The sequence below is a fragment of the Oncorhynchus kisutch genome, linkage group LG27, assembly GCF_002021735.2.
Source record: "Oncorhynchus kisutch isolate 150728-3 linkage group LG27, Okis_V2, whole genome shotgun sequence".
Lineage (NCBI taxonomy): Eukaryota > Metazoa > Chordata > Actinopteri > Salmoniformes > Salmonidae > Oncorhynchus > Oncorhynchus kisutch.
In genome coordinates this window covers 5,660,158-5,679,094 of record NC_034200.2, presented here as the reverse complement: position 1 = coordinate 5,679,094, position 18,937 = coordinate 5,660,158, and the positions used below count along the sequence as shown (strand labels likewise).

At 42.8% G+C, this 18,937-nt stretch overlaps 1 protein-coding gene across 5 annotated transcripts in view; it reads right to left on the bottom strand.

Moving 5' to 3' along the window:
* Nucleotides 1-92: 92 nt before the first annotated feature.
* The window catches only part of LOC109871609 (rho GTPase-activating protein 12), a 138,521-nt gene continuing 119,676 nt past the window's right edge, over nucleotides 93-18,937 (bottom strand). For 3 of the 5 annotated variants that reach the window (XM_031807044.1, XM_031807045.1, XM_031807047.1), the window contains 13 exons: nucleotides 18,351-18,485; nucleotides 17,013-17,093; nucleotides 16,441-16,502; nucleotides 16,016-16,097; nucleotides 10,745-10,846; nucleotides 10,220-10,318; nucleotides 9,888-9,987; nucleotides 9,482-9,601; nucleotides 8,482-8,580; nucleotides 7,267-7,344; nucleotides 5,973-6,107; nucleotides 2,725-2,830; nucleotides 93-2,353 (listed from right to left, as the gene is read on the bottom strand). In XM_031807044.1, the coding sequence (XP_031662904.1) occupies nucleotides 2,182-2,353; nucleotides 2,725-2,830; nucleotides 5,973-6,107; nucleotides 7,267-7,344; nucleotides 8,482-8,580; nucleotides 9,482-9,601; nucleotides 9,888-9,987; nucleotides 10,220-10,318; nucleotides 10,745-10,846; nucleotides 16,016-16,097; nucleotides 16,441-16,502; nucleotides 17,013-17,093; nucleotides 18,351-18,485 (1,371 nt within the window). In that variant the 3' untranslated portion in view covers nucleotides 93-2,181. Of the gene's footprint in view, nucleotides 2,354-2,724; nucleotides 2,831-5,972; nucleotides 6,108-7,266; nucleotides 8,581-9,481; nucleotides 9,602-9,887; nucleotides 9,988-10,219; nucleotides 10,319-10,744; nucleotides 10,847-16,015; nucleotides 16,098-16,440; nucleotides 16,503-17,012; nucleotides 17,094-18,350; nucleotides 18,486-18,937 lie in introns of all 5 variants that reach the window. The other 2 variants (XM_031807046.1, XR_004205800.1) reach the window with 2 other exon arrangements.

Here is an 18,937-nt window from a genome sequence, read left to right as displayed (position 1 = left end):
TGCACGTTTCTGGTTGAAGGTATCAGTGCTCACGTGTGCAGAAATGTGTGTGTGTATATCAGACGAGTACGTATGATAAAACAAGACTGCCACAGGTTTTACAGGGTCTCAATGGAGGCCTTTATTCCAATTAAACAAAGAAGTCATGAACAGCAGTTAGTTTGGAAAATTATTACATTCAAAATGTGCCACTTACCAAAAATACAGCTAAACTTTTAAAACCGCAGTTCATATAATAGTTCTAGGTTTGTAAAATTCCAGTAACTTTCCCCGAACTCCCAGGCTTTCCAACAATCCTGGTTTGAATGTTCCCGTAATCAGGAGGAAATGGCTGAATATCCGGAGAATCCTTCCAACAGGGATTTCTGAAAAACCTGGGAATTTTAGGAAAGTTACTGGAATTTCTCAACCCTAAACAGTTCATGTGATTTTGGTGGAATGGGTCTTAAATAAACATGTTTGTTTCCTCAAGTTTATAATGGTCACCATAAAGTCGTCTGATAGTAATTAAAGTACATCTGTACAACATACTTCCTGTCCATCAGTCCCCTGCCCATACACACACATTCACACGTTGTTTACATTTATTTATTAAATGTTACTTGCCTTATTATAATACATTTACAACCAGTCCAAAGATATACACATCTCAGTACCATTTCTGTGTTTTTAAGTTATCTGACTGATAGGAGAGGACTTGTTCTAAAAACCAGAGAAGCAGAGTAGTTTTGGTATGAATGGCTGAAGTAAAACCATGAGTCAGTTGGAGCATCCCAAATGGCACCCTAGTCCCTATATAGTGCACTACCTTTGAGTAGTGTAAAACGGACTGCTTCCAGTATCTCCAGAGAGAGAGAGAAAAGAAGTGTGTATATTAGAGGATATGGGTCATTTCTGATGCATGCTGGGGCCTTTACACAGGCACACAAGCGCACACACAAATGCACGCACACACAGGGCTGTATTAGGAGGTAAGAGTCTACCATATAGCTCATTACATGACATAGAGGTGCATACGGGGCTGCGTATCTAATGGCACGCTATACCCTATATAGTGCACTACTTTTGATGATGCACTAGATAGAGAGTAGAGTACCATTTGGGACGCAAGCACACTCTCCCAGCTCTGTACTTTAGAAACAGCAGAGGGAGACAAAGCCACTTTATTTACAGACATTCATTGATTCTCTAGTTGAGCCCACAGAGAGAAGAGGTGCCTGAACAAACAGCATATAGAAAATAAAAGGTAAAGTATTTTCCCCTATATAGCTCAGCATTTTCATTTTTGACCAAGGCCCATAGGGCTCTGTTCAGAAGTCGTTTTGGGACGCCGACATTGTGTTGGTAGAGGAGCTGAAGGTGTCCCAGCAGACAGAGAGACCAAGCAAGAGACAGACAGACCTCTCTATACAGTCTGGTCTGTATGTCCTTAACAGGTAAATATACTGTACAGTGTAGGCTAAATACTGTTTAGTGCAGCCAGAATAGTGGATAGATAGACCCTCCCCCTGCAATACTGACACCACTGTCGGGAGACTGAGGTTACGGAGGCCTGCCTGACAGACCCACCTTTCCTGAACATATCAAGGTTGTCAAGGGTGGAGCCCTAACCATAATATAGTGTCTGTCTTCTCTTCAACGCTCCATCCGGACAGTATCCTCCTTTCGACCAGTCTATCCAGACGAGAGGCTATCTCAGTTACTGGCCATGGAAATCCAGTGTATGGACAGAAGTGGATTTTTGTCTTTGGCAGTAAGTCCCACAAATCCTGCCATGGTGAGAAGAGGAGGGGGGAAGCACACATGTTTGCAGCCAAGTGCAAAGAGTCTCAACTTGGTTGGTTTATTGGTCGTGGATAATAAGTCCACCTTTGTTTTTTACCATGTATCCATACAGGTCTGGCCTATGGGGGATGGAATCTGAGGTGTGCTGTGAATGACCACGGGTTAGAGGAAGAAGAGGCTTGGGATTGGTCTGTTGGGCTGGGTTAGGAGCTCTGTATGGTCATGGTGGTGGTGTTGTTCAGAGAGTAGGCCGGGGTTGTATTAATTACCATAGACCGTAACAAACACTGATCCTGGGTCAGTTTGGCATTCTCCCCACCAATGGTTAAGGTTAGGATTGGGCGAGCGTAAGCTGGTACTAGATCTGTACACGGGGAAAAGTCTCTCCTCTGGTTTCTACCTAAAGATACCCTCGTACTCCAGCAGGATGAGCTCCACTATCTGGTTCTGATAGACCATGTGGACTGCCATGTTCCAGGTCTCTGTCTCGGGTCTGAGCAGGGTGGGGCCAAACACTATGGCTACGCTCTGGGTCGTCATACGGTTCTCCTCGCCATGGTCAATCACCCTGCAGACAGACAGAGAGAGATCAAGTTGTCATTTTCTTGAAGCTTTATTTAACCAGCCAGTTAAAATAAACACAACTTCTTCTTCACATTGACGGCCTGGCAAGAGGCGATGAAAGTAAGTGAAAGCACAGTATGTGTGTGTGAGTGAGTGAGTGAGTGAGTGAGAGAGAGAGTGAGAGAGAGAGAGAGAGAGAGATGCGGGGTTATTAGAGCCAAAGCTGTAACATTATATAATTGCACAGAACATTTATATTTCTAGAAAATCTAGGAATTTTGCAACCCTACTCCTGTTAGCCAGTGGATCAACATGAATAAGGCTAACACAATCAGATCACATTGTAATTTAGTTCACTGTTGAAGTGTGACTTACTTCCTGAGGTGTTTGAAGAGGGCCTGCATGGTGTCCTGATTGGGTTTGGGCAACTGTTTGACCAGCTCCTTGATAGACTGGACACGCTGCATGTAGTCTGGGATCTCTGTTTAACAGGATGTCAGGACAAACGTTACAGAAGAAAATGGTCTTAGACACAGTAAAAACAACACTAAAAAGCCTTTCATGAACTAACACTCACATTTCACTTGTCTGTCCCCCCTAATATACTGAACAAAAATATAAATGCAACAAAGATTGTTTAAAAAAATATATTTTATTTGTGCATTTTCCAATTAAGAACATTCAAAACAAAAGTGAAAAGATATTAGGCAACGATAGGACAAAGCGACAGTAACAGACAAGCGTAACAAAACAAAAGTGAAAAGATTAGGCAACGATAGGACAAAGTGACAGTAACAGACGAGCGTAACAAAACAAAAGTGAAAAGATATTAGGCAAAGATAGGACAAAGTGACAGTAACAGATGAGCGTAACAAAACAAAAGTGAAAAGATATTAGGCAACGATAGGACAAAGTGACAGTAACAGACGAGCGTAACAAAACAAAAGTGAAAAGATATTAGGCAACGATAGGACAAAGTGACAGTAACAGACGAGCGTAACAAAACAAAAGTGAAAAGATATTAGGCAACGATAGGACAAAGTGACAGTAACAGACGAGCGTAACAAAACAAAAGTGAAAAGATATTAGGCAACGATAGGACAAAGTGACAGTAACAGACGAGCGTAACAAAACAAAAGTGAAAAGATATTAGGCAACGATAGGACAAAGTGACAGTAACAGACGAGCGTAACAAAACAAAAGTGAAAAGATATTAGGCAACGATAGGACAAAGTGACAGTAACAGACGAGCGTAACAAAACAAAAAAATTAAATATTATATAAACAAACATACAATAAGAAAAAAAATAACGAGACATTGGATCACCTGCCATAGGCTACATATTATACATTATGTGTGAAACATTATGTGAGGATTATATATATATATTCAATCAATGAGATGTGGGGGGGGATTCTCCATAGAGTCAATAAAAGGTTGCCAAATTCTGTAAAATGTCTTTAACTTATTCCTCAAGCAGTAAGTGATTTTCGCCAAAGGGATACAACTATTAACTTCCGATAGCCACATTGCAACTGGCAGGGAGGAATCCAATTTCCATTTCAAGGCAATACATTTCTTGGCAATCGCTAGCAATATTTCTATTAGCTTTATAGTATGGCTTTGCCTAAGATTGGTGTTAGTAAAGTTACCCAGTAGACAGACCTCCGGGTCTAAAGGGAATGTAACCCCGTGAATTGAGGATATGGTATCGCATACCCCCTGCCAGAAACCGTGTAGTTTTGAACACTGCCAAGTGGAATGGAGGAATGTTCCTTCATCTGAGCCACATCTAAAACATAGGGAGGAGATATCTGGGTTGAACTTGTGCAGTCTAGGTGGGGTGATATAGAGCTGATGGAGGAAATTAAACTGGATCAGTCTGTATCTGGAGTTCAATGTGGATGTAACACCATCCCTGCATAGGTCACTCCATAGATCCTCATCAAGATCAATACCCAGATCTTTTTCCCATCTAAGTCGGGGTTTATCTAGCCCAGGCAGTGTTAGTCCTGACATAAGAGCATCGTATACACGGTAAATGGTCTTGAACAGTGGTTGGTCTGCGTGGTAGAGTTGTTCAATAGGTGACATCTTAGGACACGTAAAGTTTTATTCCCATGTTTCATGAGCTGAAATAAAATAACCCAGAAATGTTCCATGTGCACACATTTGTGCACAAATGTATTTGCGTCACTGTTCATGAGCATTTCTCCATTGCCAAGATAATGCAGCCACCTTACAGGTTTGGCAAATCAAGCAGGTGATTAAACAGCATGATCATTACACAGGTGCACCTTGTGCTGGGACAATAAAATGCCACTCTAAAATGTGCCGTTTTGTCACACAACACAATGCCACAGATGTCTCAAGTTTTGAGGGTGCGTGCAAATGGCATGCTGACTGCAGGAATGTCCACCAGAGCTACTGCCAGAGAATTGAATGTTCATTTCTCTACGTCCAACTGGCCTCACATCCGCAGACCACGTGTAATCACGCCAACCCAGGACCTCCACATCCGGCTTCTTCCCCTGCGGGATCGTCTGAGAACAGTCAGTCGGACAGCTGATGAAACTGTGGGTTTGCACAACCAAATAATTTCAGGACAAACTGTCGGCGTCGTTCGGCGTCGTTCGGTTGGCAAATGTTCACCTTCGACTATACCGGGCAGATGGTAGACAGTGTGCGCGGCATCGATGTCACCGTTGTCAACAGAGTGCCTCATGGTGGCCGTGGGGTTATGATATGGGCTGGCAAAAGCTATGGATAACGATCACATTTTCATTTTATTGATGGCTATTTGAATGCACAGAGACGAGATCCTGAGGCCCATTGTCCTGCCATTCATCCGCCGCCATCACCTCATGTTTCAGAAAGACAAAGCACGACCCCATGCCGGATGGGACTGTCTTTCTGTACATGTCCCAGTTCTTCCATGGCCTGCTTACTCACCAGACTTGTCACCCATTAAGCATGTTTGGGATGCTCTGGATCAACGTGTACGACAGCGTGTTCCAGCAGTATCCAGCAACTTCGCACGGCCATTGAAGAGGAGTGGGACAAGATTCCACCGACCACAATCAACAGCCTGATCAACTCTATGCGAAGAAGATGTGTCGCACTACTTGAGGCAAATGGTCCCACCTAGCTATCTTAAGACGAATGCAGTTGCTCTGGGTCTGCGTACCCACAACCATTTTAATATGATATCTGAGTAAGACTGACTAACAAAATCAAATGGGGCCCCCCAGCCGGTAATTCGACCATGATAACAAGTTTAGATAGCTAGGACCTAAACTAACGTAGCAATCCAAAAAATGCTAGCTGACATGGTCAAATTGACTGACTATCAGTGACTGACATAACAAGAGAAAAACTGCTGATGCACAAGCACATTTCTAAATTGCACTTTGTGTGTGTGTGGGGGGGGGGGGGGGGGGGGGGTTGATCCGAGGGCCTTCAAAAGGGCAGTTGCCCACCCATGATCTAATAACTCAATGACATGTATGCCATGTATTTACAGTAGTAACAACCTTTATCAACATTAAGTAATAGCACACTTGTAATGTCACTAATGATGATAAATGAAGAACATTTTCAATTAATGGAAAAGTGTACTCACTGATGGCATTGACAAAGTCATGGAATAAGTTGTAAGTGAAGAGCGGTTCAGGTAGCTCTCTAAAGAACATCTTCAACGCTCCCGTAGTCACGTGGATATCTTCCCATTTTCCCTCCTCAAGGTCCACCTTCTCATCTACACACACACAGATAAAGACACAGGGTTATTCAGTGTACTACGTAGTGTGCACGCTATAGGTACAAGTATACATGCTTGCAGTTAGAGTTGCACAATTCTGATAACTTTCCTAAAATGGCCAGAAGTCCTGGAAATCCTGAATACTCTAACCGGGACTTCTGGAAAACCAGGAGATTTTGTGGTAAAGTTGAGAGAGAGGAGCACCTACCATGATTGACAGTGAAGAGAGGGGACAGTAGCACCTACCATGTTTGACAGTGACGAGAGAGGACAGGAGCACCTACCATGATTGACAGTGAAGAGAGAGGACAGGAGCACCTACCATGATTGACAGTGAAGAGAGAGGACAGGAGCACCTACCATGATTGACAGTGAAGAGAGAGGACAGGAGCACCTACCATGATTGACAGTGAAGAGAGAGGACAGGAGCACCTACCATGATTACAGTGAAGAGAGAGGACAGGAGCACCTACCATGATTGACAGTGAAGAGAGAGGACAGGAGCACCTACCATGATTGTCAGTGAAGAGAGAGGACAGGAGCACCTACCATGACTGACAGTGAAGAGAGAGGACAGGAGCACCTACCATGACTGACAGTGAAGAGAGAGGACAGGAACACCTACCATGACTGACAGCGAAGAGAGGGGACAGGAGCACCTACCATGATTGACAGTGAAGAGAGAGGACAGGAGCACCTACCATGATTGACAGTGAAGAGAGAGGACAGGAGCACCTACCATGATTGACAGTGAAGAGAGAGGACAGGAGCACCTACCATGATTGACAGTGAAGAGAGAGGACAGGAGCACCTACCATGATTACAGTGAAGAGAGAGGACAGGAGCACCTACCATGATTGACAGTGAAGAGAGAGGACAGGAGCACCTACCAGGATTGTCAGTGAAGAGAGAGGACAGGAGCACCTACCATGACTGACAGTGAAGAGAGAGGACAGGAGCACCTACCATGACTGACAGTGAAGAGAGAGGACAGGAACACCTACCATGACTGACAGCGAAGAGAGGGGACAGGAGCACCTACCATGATTGACAGTGAAGAGAGAGGACAGGAGCACCTACCATGATTGACAGTGAAGAGTGGGGACAGGAGCACCTACCACGATTGACAGTGAAGAGAGAGGACAGTAGCACCTACCATGATTGACAGCGAAGCGTAGTTTCTGGATGACAGCCAGGTTCCCACTCACTCTGTACAGCCCGTCCACATTCAGAGCTACAGACAGAGGAACACAGCACCATCATCACACAAACGTTGGCAGTAGCCCAATTGTTTGCATTGTTTTAACTTTCCTTCATGGATATGCAAACTCAACAAAGGCCTTTAAATTGCACTTCCTAAAATCTCCAGAAGTCCTGGAAATCTTGAATACTTCTGGAAAACCAGGAGATTTTGTGGTAAAGCTGCAGTAAACAGAGAGAGAGAGAGAGGAGCACCTACCATGATTGACAGTGAAGAGAGGGGACAGTAGCACCTACCATCTACCAGGCTCTCTATCTGTTTAGAGTGCCTGGTAAGCCTTTATTCTTCCTGCTAATATCATCACATCATCAGAATGAGAGACAACCGACAGACAGACACAGGAGCACACGGTAACACGGTCTCCGACACCTGGCATCATAACACGTTATTACACGGTCATAACCATGTCATAATCTGTCATAACAGCTGACGTAACCTGTCATAATATGGTCATAGCACTGTCATGACACATATTTTTACACCTGTTGTGACATATATGGTGTTATTTTATGGCTGGTCATGACACCTACAAAAGAGCGTCAAAACACACATTTACATTTATTCAAATGCATTTCTTCCCTGTCAAGAGGTTTCCTTTCGTTTGAAAGTTTGTTTGTTAAATCCTTTGTTGTTGTTGTAATGAAATTTTTAGTAATTTTTTTCATCATATTTTAAAGACCTTGAAGAAAATACACTTTATGACACTGTCCTGAAGCATTATGACTATCATAATCATACAAGCCAGATAGGCCCGTCACGTATATGCCCTTGTGTCAGTTATCAGTCATAAAGGTGTCTTTATCCTGCTCCTGAAATCTGATCTTGCATTCAACCTGGTCATCAGCAACACAATTGGGATAGCTACATGTCTGACATCAATGTGTGCACAATTACAATGGTAATTTAATATGGACATTTTCAGAAAATTTTACATAACAGAAAAGTACTATTGACAAGTAGGCTATAGAGTAATGGAATGTTGGAAGGTTTTATGTGTTTTGACACTCACGTAGTTGTGTCATGACAGTGTTATGACCATATTATGACAGGTTATGACATATTATTATGATAACGTTAGGTGTCAAGTAAAGTGTTAGCAAGCACACATACCATTGTTTTCCATGTGGTCGATGCACATCGTGACGAAACTTGGCACGGATGCGTTCTCTCTCTGACAGAGGTCACTCAGACTGCAGCCAAACACCTGGTCTGAGACACACAGACAGGGAACGGTTTATTATTATAGAGGTCCAAAGTACTTCGCTACTGGAAAACAAAGGCTCTTCTATCTTTAACACAACAAGTCAATGGCATGGATTTAGTTTGCCAAAATGGAGTCCTAATTGTGCACGTGTGGTAAAGTTCTCTGTTTAGAATCACTAGAATGGACATCACCATGTCAGCTATACTGAGTGTATCAGGGTTGGGGTCAATTTGAAATTCCTGAATTTAATTAAATTCGACCCACAAATTGAAATTTGAATTGGCTACACCCAACAGGAAGCAGAATTTGAATCAAATTAAAATACGTAGAATTTAATTCAAACCAATTCAAATCAATTTAACTGAGACATATGACACTCATTCTTTATACAAAGATTTTGCCAAATGCACCTGCCACCTCTTAATAAAGAAAACAGATACCCTTTGCAAATATTTGATTTTAATTTGATTTGATTCTAATTTAATGATGTCAAACCATATTTTGTTTGTATTTTTGTCATTAGATGTTAGGTTGTTACCGTACATTCTGGAGTGTTTGATAATGCATTTGGGAAATATATACATCTATGTGAATAATGAATTATTATAGACAACCTACAAAATGATCTTAGAATATTTCCAGACCACTGTAATTTTTTTAAACTTTAAAATAATGAATTAAATTCTACTTTCTTTAATTCAAATTAAATTAGCATTCTGCTTCCTGTGGGGTGTGGCCAATTAAAATTAAAGAATTAAAATTGAAAGACCAATTTTCAACTCAACTCAGAATTGACCGCAACCCTGGAGTGTACCCATAAGACACAGTCAACTTGCTTTTGTCTGAGAGGCTATTCCCATTCTAGCATTTCTATTTCTATGGTTCAGTGCTGTCTCTCTGTAATACCTTTGATGTAGCCCTTGTCTCTGACGGCTTGCAGAGTGGGTCTGCGTGTGAGGAACTTCATAAGTTTGTGTCTGGTCTTCTTGTCATCTGATGTGTCCATACTGGTAGAACTCTTCATGGCTACAGACCAATGAGAATAGAAGTTCAGATGACACATTTACTGCTAACTCTAGAAACACTGACAGGTTTCATGGCTATAGACTAATAACAATGGGATTTTACCATATTATTAACAACTTAACAAAATAAATGATCATCAACATCTTCTGTAGAGAAATAGCAATGGGAGATGACATAACACACTGACACGCATGATGATCAACAATAACATCATTGGTAGACAAAGATTAACGATCTCAAACATATATGTGGGTTTGGGTTAGGGTGACAGACAAGCTGCACGAACCTCTGCTCTTAGAGTCTCTGTGATCTTTCTCTTTGTCTTGTTTCTCAGCTCCAGGAGACTCTGGCATGTCCTCCTCTATGGCCTCATCTGACTCCCAGGCCTACAGTGTGGTAGGTAACACACAAACAGGGAAACAAGAAGGGGACAGTCAGAAACAGGTAGGCTACCTTTGGGCTGGCAATAGCATCAAGGCCCAATGACTGAAAATGGCAACTCCGCCACTTAGTGGATATATGTGGAACTGAATCAAGAATTTCAAGATCCTTTCAATTTCAAGGTGACAAACATTACGATGAATCAGATGTGTCGTGTGTGTGTTTGTGTAGACTCACGTGTGTGCTGATGGTGTCCGTCAGTGCTCTGTACCAGTCATTGACGAAACTGTCATTCTCTGACTGGATCAGCAGCTCTGTGCCCTGACGGGTTTTCAGCTGCATGAGGAGACAAATAAGTTTTGGAACAGTAAGACCAAGACTCTAACATGAAATAATCCTCCCTGTCATCATTCATGTTCTATACACGTAGTGCTACCATTGTCTGAGGCACTGCTATAGCCTAAAGAAAATTGCCCCAAGGGGACATATTCAAGCAGGTTTTATTCATATTATTATTTATTTATTGAACCTTTATTTAATGAGGCAAATCAGTTAAGAGCAAATTCTTTATTTACAATGACGGCCTACCGGGGAACAGAGGGTTAACTGCCTTGTTCAGGGGCAGAATGACAACATTTCTACCTTGTCAGCTCAGGGATTCGATCCAGCGACCTTTCGGTTACTGTTCCAACACTCTAACCACTAGGCTACCTGCCCCTGCCCCCCCCCCCCCGTTTGAGTTTTGTGTAGGAGCTCACTCACCTCTATAACATGCTTCTTGCTGGACTTGTCTTTGGAAGCCCACTCTATAGATCCTCCTCTCAGGTCCACAGTAAACTCTGGCTTGGACTGGATGCCTCCAAACTACAGGGAGAAACAAGTACACTACATGACCAAAAGTATGTGGACAAATCGTATGCTCGTCAAACATCTCATTCCAAAATCATTGGCATTAATATGGAATTGGTCCCCACTTTGCTGCTATACCAGCCTCCACTCTTCTGGGAAAGCTTTTCAAAAGATGTTGGAATATTGCTGCGGGGACTTGCTTCCATCCAGCCACAAGAGCATTGATGTTGGGCGATTAGGCCTGTAGGCCTGGCTCACAGTCGGCGTTCCAATTCAGGTCAGGGCTCTGTGCAGGCCAGTCAAGTTCTTCCACACCGATCTCGACAAACCATTTTTGTATGGACCTCGCTTTGTGCACGGGGGCATTGTCATGCTGAAACAGGAAAGGGCCTTCCCCAAACGGTTGCCAAAGTTGGAGGCACAGAATCTTCTGGAATGTCATTGTATGCTGTAGCGTTAAGATTGAACTTTACTGGAACTAAGGGGCCTAGCCAGAAACTATGATAAACAGTCCCAGATCATTATTCCTCCTCCACCAAACTGAAGAGTTGGCACTATGCATTCGGGAAGATAGCGTTCTCCTGGCATCCACCAAACCCAGATTCATCCGTCGGACTACCAGATGGTGGCAAGCTTTACACCACTCCAGCACATCTGTAAGCTTGTGTGGCCTACCACTTCACGGCTGAGCCGTTGATGCTCCTAGACGTTTCAACTTCACAATAACAGCACTTACAGTTGACCAGGGCAGCTCTAGCATGGCAGACATTTTATGAACTGGCTTGTTGTAAAGGGGGAATCCTATGACACAACGCTGTTGTCCTATGACACAACGTGCAACGTTGAAAGTCACTGAGCTCTTCTGTTAGGCCATTTTACTGCCAATGGTTGTCTATGGAGATGGCATGGCTGTGTTGCAAAATGTTATACAACTGTCAGCAACGGGTGTGGCAGAAACAGCCGAATCGACTAATTTGAAAGGGTGTCCACATACTTTTGTATATACAGTGAAGAAACACACACGACACCACAATGTGGTGTCAATGGAGCTTGTCAATCCCACTGTCAATCCAGTGTTTTTGGTGAGATATTACTGAGATAATGTTGTGTCTAAATTAGAGTTTGTCATCTACTACTAAACAACAGGTGCATCATTGAGATTTTATATATATATACACACAGTCATTAAAACTAGTTTTTCAAACACTCAAATGTCTTGTTAACAAACTACAGTTTTGGCAAGTCGGTTAGGACATCTACTTTGTGCATGACACAATACATTTTTCCAACAATTGTTAACAGATTATTGCACTTTTAACTCACTGTATCACAATTCCAGTGGGTCAGACATTTACATACACTATGTTGACTGTGCCATTAAACAGTTTGGAAAATTACAAAGGATGTCATGGCTTTAGAAGCTTCTGATAGGCTAATTGACATCATTTGAGTCAATTGGATGTGTACCTGTGAATGTATTTCAAGGCCTACCTTCAAACTCAGTGACTCTTTGCTTGACATCATGGGAAAATCAGAAGAAATCATCAAGACCTCAGAAAAAAATTTGAGACCTCCACAAGTCTAGTTCAACCTTGGGAGCAATTTCCAAACGCCTGAAGATACCACGTTCATCTGTACAAACAATAGTATGCAAAAATAAACACCATGGGACCACGCAGCCGTCATACCACTCAGGAAGGAGACGCATTCTGTCTCCTACAGATGAACGTACTTTGGTGTTAAAAGTGCAAATCAATCCAAGGACAGCAGCAAAGGAAGTGAAGATGCTGTGAAGATTCTGGAGGAAACAGGTACAAAAGTATCTATATTCACAGTAAAACCAGTCCTATATTGACATAACCTGAAAGGCCACTTAGCAAGGAAGAAGCCACTGCTCCAAAACCGCCATTAAAAAAACAGACGACGGTTTGCAACTGCACATGGGGACAAAGATCGTACTTTTTGGAGAAATGTCTTCTGGTCTGATGAAACAAAAATAGAACTGTTTGGCCATAATGACCATCGTTATGTTTGGAGGAAAAAAGGGGAGGCTTGCAAGCCGAAGAACACCATCCCAACTGTGAAGCGTGGGGGTGGCAGCATCATGTTGTGGGGGTGCTTTGCTGCAGGAGGGTCTGGTGCACTTTACAAAATAATCATCATCATCATCATCATCATGAGGATCAAAAATGACATAGATATATTGAAGCAACATCTCAAGACATGAGTCAGGAAGTTAAAGCTTGGTCGCAAATGGGTCTTCCAAATGGACAATGACCCCAAGCATACTTCCAAAGTTGTGGCAAAATGTGTTAAGGACAACAAAGCCAAGGTATTGGAGTGGCCATCACAAAGCCCTGACCTCAATCCTATAAAACATTTGTGGGCAGAACTGAAAAAGCGGTGCGAGCAAGGAGGCCTACAAACCTGACTCAGTTACACCAGCTCTGGCAGGAGGAATGAGCCAAAATGTACTTATTGTGGGAAGCTTGTGGAAGGCTACCCAAAACGTTTGACCCAAGTTAAACAATTTAAAGGCAATGTTACCAAATACTAACTGAGTGTATGTAAACTTCTGACCCACTGGGAATGTGATGAAATAAATAAAAGCTGAAATAAATCATTCTCACTACTATTATTCTGACATTTCACATTCTTAAAATAAAGTGGTGATCCTAAATGACCTAGACAGGGAATTTTGACTAGGATTAAATGTCAGGAATTGTAGTTGGCTAAGGTGTATTGTAAACTTCCGACTTCAACTGTACATATATGTACAGTACCAGTCAAAGGTTTGGACACACCTACTCATTCAAGGGTTCTTCTTTAATTTGCCTACTTTCTACATTGTAGAAATAGTGAGGACATAAAAACTATGAAATAACACATATGGAATCATGTAGCAACCAAAGAAGTGGTAAACAAATCAAAATATAATTATTTTCCTGTCTTCACTATTGTTCCACAATATAGAAAATAGTACAAATAAAGAAAAACCCTGGAATGAGTTGGTGTGTCCAAACTTTTCACTGATATATATATATATATATATATATTATTATTATATTATGACCTCTAAGTCCTCATTTGGACTAATCTTCCAAGAGTCCTTAAACATTAAAATACAATTTATAATACAAATCACATTTTCACATTAAACACAGCAAAAAAAGTAACGTCCTCTCACTGTCAACTGCGTTTATTTTCAGCAAACTTAACATGTGTATATATGTATGAACATAATAAGATTCAACAACAGACAAACTGAAGAAGTTCCACAGACATGTGACTAACAGAAATGGAATAATGTGTCCCTGAACAAGGTGGGGGTCAAAATCAAAAGTAACATTCCGTATCTGGTGTGGCCACCAGCTGCATTAAGTACTGCAGTGCATCTCCTCCTCATGGACTGCACCAGATTTGCCAGTTCTTGCTGTGAGATGTTACCCCAGTCTTCCACCAAGGCACCTGCAAGTTCACGGACATTTCTGGGGGGAATGGCCCTAGCCCTCACCCTTCGATCCAACAGGTCACAGACGTGCTCAATGGGATTGAGATCCGGGCTCTTCGCTGGCCATGGCGGAACACTGACATTCCTGTCTTGCAGGAAATCATGCACAGAACGAGCCTTAAGGCTAGTGGCATTGTCTTCCTGGAGGGTCATGTCGGGATGAGCCTGCAGGAAGGGTACCACATGAGGGAGGAGGATGATTTCCCTGTAACGCACAGCTTTGAGATTGCCTGTAATGACAACAAGCTCAGTCCGATGACACAGTGACACACCGTCCCAGACCATGACGGACACCATCACATCGATCCCGCTCCAGAGTACAGGCCTCGGTGTAACGCTCATTCCTTGGACGATAAACACGGATCCGACCATCACCCCTGGTGAGACAAAACCGCAACTCGTCAATGAAAAGCACTTTTTGCCAGTCCTGTCTGGTCCAGCGACGGTGGGTGGCCTATAGGCGACGTTTATGCCGGTGATGTCTGGTGAGCACCTACCTTACAACAGGCCTACAAGCCCTCAGTCCAGCCTCTCACAGCCTATTGCGGACAGTCTGAGCACTGATGGAGGGATTGTGCGTTCCTAGTGTAACTCGGGCAGCTGTTGTTGCCATCCTGTACCTGTCCCGCAGGTGTGATGTTTGGATGTACCGATCCTGTGCAGGTCTTGTTACACGTCTGCCACTGCGAGCACGATCAGCTGTCCGTCCTGTCTCCCTGTAGTGCAGGCGTCTCACAGTACAGACATTGCAATTTATTGCCCTGGCCACATCTGCAGTCCTCATGACTCCTTGCAGCATGCCTAAGGCACGATCACGCAGATGAGCAGGGACCCTGGGCATCTTTCTTTTGGTGTTTTTCAGAGACAGTAGAAAGGCCTCTTTAGTGTCCTAAGTTTTTATAACTGACCTTAATTGCCTACCGTCTGTAAGCTGTTAGTGTCTTAACGACCGTTCCACAGGTGCATGTTCACTAATTGTTTATGGTTCATTGAACAAGCCTGGGAAACAGTGTTTAAACCCTTAACAATGAAGATCTATGAAGTTATTTGGATTTTTACAAATTATCTCTGAAAGACAGTGTCCTGAAAAAGGGGCGTTTCTTTTCTTGCTGCGTTTATAACACACTGTTTAGATAAATACCAGATAAATACTCTAGCAGTTTGAAAAGATAGATTGATTACTTCATCTACCATAGTCCTGCACAACCATCCAATTTATTATATTTAAATGGTTCTAAAGTATAGTTTGAATTTATATATTGAAAAGTTTCTGGTTTGCTCCGATAAAATTATTCAATTTCTTTATTACTCTAAATCGAAATGTTCTTTTAAGCATTTCTCTTTTCGGCCTATATACAATGAAGATCTATGAAGACAGGGTGGGGCTTGACCACCGAGGAGAGCCTCCAGTTGCCTAGCAGCGAGAGTAGCAGCTCAGCGAAGGAGGAGCCACCAAGGTACAATTGGCCGAGCGTCGTCCAGGTTTTGCTGGGGTAGGCAGTCAGTGTAAATCAGAATGTATTCTTAAATGACTTGCCTAGTTTAATAAAGTTTAAATAAATAAAAAAGAAGAATAAAAATTGCCATGTAAGAGGATCTATTCCTGTTCTACTCTATTTCTAATGGTTTGAACACTCGAGTGTAGAGTACAGTAGCAGATTGACACTACTCACCCAGCTGGTCCCGCCCCCCTGGCTTTTAGTGAATAGTAGCAAGGAGCCCCGAAGGACTGTCCAGGACGACGTCCAATTTTTCCTGTAAAAAAAAAAAACACACACACAACACACACATATTCAGGCTGAGGCCACACAGAGACGTAATAAAGAAAACATCTGAATTTATCAGTCAGTTTTTGTCTGTCAAAAGTTCAACTTAAGTCAACGTTTTTATTTTTTTGACAGACAATCATGCCAGTTGAAAAACGATTGGCTCAAGCCGCAATTTCGGACACAAAATGTAGTTTTGCTTTGGGGCAAAAACATCATTGATACATCTTATTTCAACTCAACCAAACACTCCATGTTGTGTTGCTTTGACCAGCAGCTTATCAATATGTGTCGGATATTCCTGCTCCTCTTCCTAAAACAGTACTACTCACCGTACTTTCTTGCCATGCTCAGTGATCTTGGTCACATTAAGAACACCACACTTCTCTGAAGGCTGCAGAGAAACAGAGAGGCACACATCATCATCACATGTAGTCAGGGCCAGACACGACTGACAGGGGAAAAAATGCAATACACATTCTCTGTCACAAATTACACCCTATTTCCTATGTAGTCCACTACTTCTGACCAAAAGGCACACAGACATACAAAAAGCAGCCCAAACCAGAGAGACTGAAGGAAAGAGTAGACAAGAAAGTAGAAACTTTAGTATGACTGAAATCATGCAGTGAAACCACAGCAGGACAACACTTAATAGTTTCCCCACAGTCTAGTCTATGATACTGTGTTACAGTCACCACCACTAGTCGGTTACAATACAGGTAGAATATTCAGTCACCAGTAACAATTCAGGCACAACAAGTGACCAGAGTTCTAACAGATTTTCTACCATTTTCTATGAAAATTGACATCAGTCGACCACACAGTAGAATAGAAGACAGAAGAGGAGCACAAACGGAAGGCCACACTTCAGGAGAGGAGAGAGAGAGAGGGGGATACTAACAGAGGTGGGGGGCTTGAGGGACGAGGGGTCTGAGGAGTCAGAGTCAGGAGAGCCGGGGACCTTGGGGCCCAACGCCGCATCCTAGTGATGAGAATGACAACACAGTCTAAGAACTACTGAGTACCACAGAGGGATGTTCGAGAAAGCACGATCAATAAGTTAGCCAGCTAACTGTCCGAAATATTCTGAAATACCTGGCTTGAAATTAGCATGGTATAATTAAGTTGACAACTAACAACACATACCTGTATTCAAGATTATATTTGAAAATGAACCAGGAAATAACGAGATCTCCAGTATCTCCAGTATGTGACTGCTTTTCAATGACTGCTTTTTTTAATGATCCTGCTTTCTGCAACAGCCCCAGAGACAGCCGCAGAAGTAAACCAACACATGGTTACATGGACATGGATAGTTAAGGACAGATAGAGTTGTTGAACATTGTCAAATATTCTTTCAAAATAACATAATTAAACCATGCAATTCATTTATTTAAATTGAACCTCAAATCAAACTAACTGAGGGAAAGGAAAGGTTGATATCGCCATGCTTACATCGATACTAGATATATCATTGTAGATTATAGAAGTGATTATAGATTAGATGATATATTATTATAGAAGTGATCAATGGGTTATCATTAACGTCATCATATCGTTTTTCAGATAAATAGGAATAATAATTAACAGGTGGAAGTGCACTCAGGGGTGGCAGCAAGCTCGGAACATGATAGGGCTGATTGGATGAAGGCATCATTTGATTAGATGAAGGATAGTGATCATTCTCGCTCTCTGTGATTATCAAGCGAGGTGATTGGCTGCTGGGATTGGAGGGTGTAGGGGCACTGACTTTTGTCTGTCTGTAATGGTGGGGGCGGCCAAAGCCTGTACGGAAACGCCTGTTGTTTTTGATGAGTCACTGCAGAGCAGAATCATGAGTCTACAACGACCCCCTCAAATTCACATCATGATCATGTTCGTGTTCCAAATGGCACCCTATCGGGGAGGCAGGTAGCCTAGTGGTTAGAGCGTTGGGCCAGTAACCGAAAGGTTGCTGGATCGAATCCCCAAGCTGACAAGGTAGAAATCTGTCGTTCTGCCCCTGAACAAGGCAGTTAACCCACTGTTCCTAGGCCGTCATTGTAAATAAGAATTTGTTCTTAACTGACTTGCCTAGCTAAATAAAAGTTAGATAACATGTACTTTTGACCAGGGCCCTGGTGCCATTTTGGGACTCAGGACCTTACATTCACATAATAAACAAACTCACTAGACAAGATATCCCAGAGACTAGAAATGTGACCTATAATGAAACTTTAATTTTTGGGGGGCAACTCACCTTGTCGTTGGTGTCCAGTGCGTAGGTGCTGTGTCTCCACTTGGTCAGGACGATGGGCTCTACATGCTTCCTGTCCAGACTGCGGCTCTTATGGGTGTCTCCTCCTCCCGGCAGGGGAGGAAGGGAGTGGTTGTACTGCAGGCAGACACACACAGAGACAGAGAGAGAGAGAGAGAGAGAGAGAGAGAGAGAGAGAGAGAGAGAGAGAGAGAGAGAGATGGGGATGGGGACAAACATCATACAGAGGTACTAATAAACATTAACACTTTCAACGAGAAAGACAAACCTATATGAAACAAATAAGCATAACTATGTTTGGGGACAAGCAACCAGTCCAAACTATTAAACTAATGCTGTGTTCATAACCAACTGGGAAGGTAGAAATGACCAGTTGTGAAGTCCAGTTGGATGCATTCACGTGCTTTGAACTCATTGAGAAACGCAGACCAGGCTATGACGCAGCCGGCCGCGACCGGGAGACCCATGAGGTCACGCACAATTGGCCCAGTATCATACGGGTTAGGGGAGGGTTTGGCCGGCCGGGATGTCCTCGTCCCATCGCACTCTAGCAACTCGTGGTGGGCCGG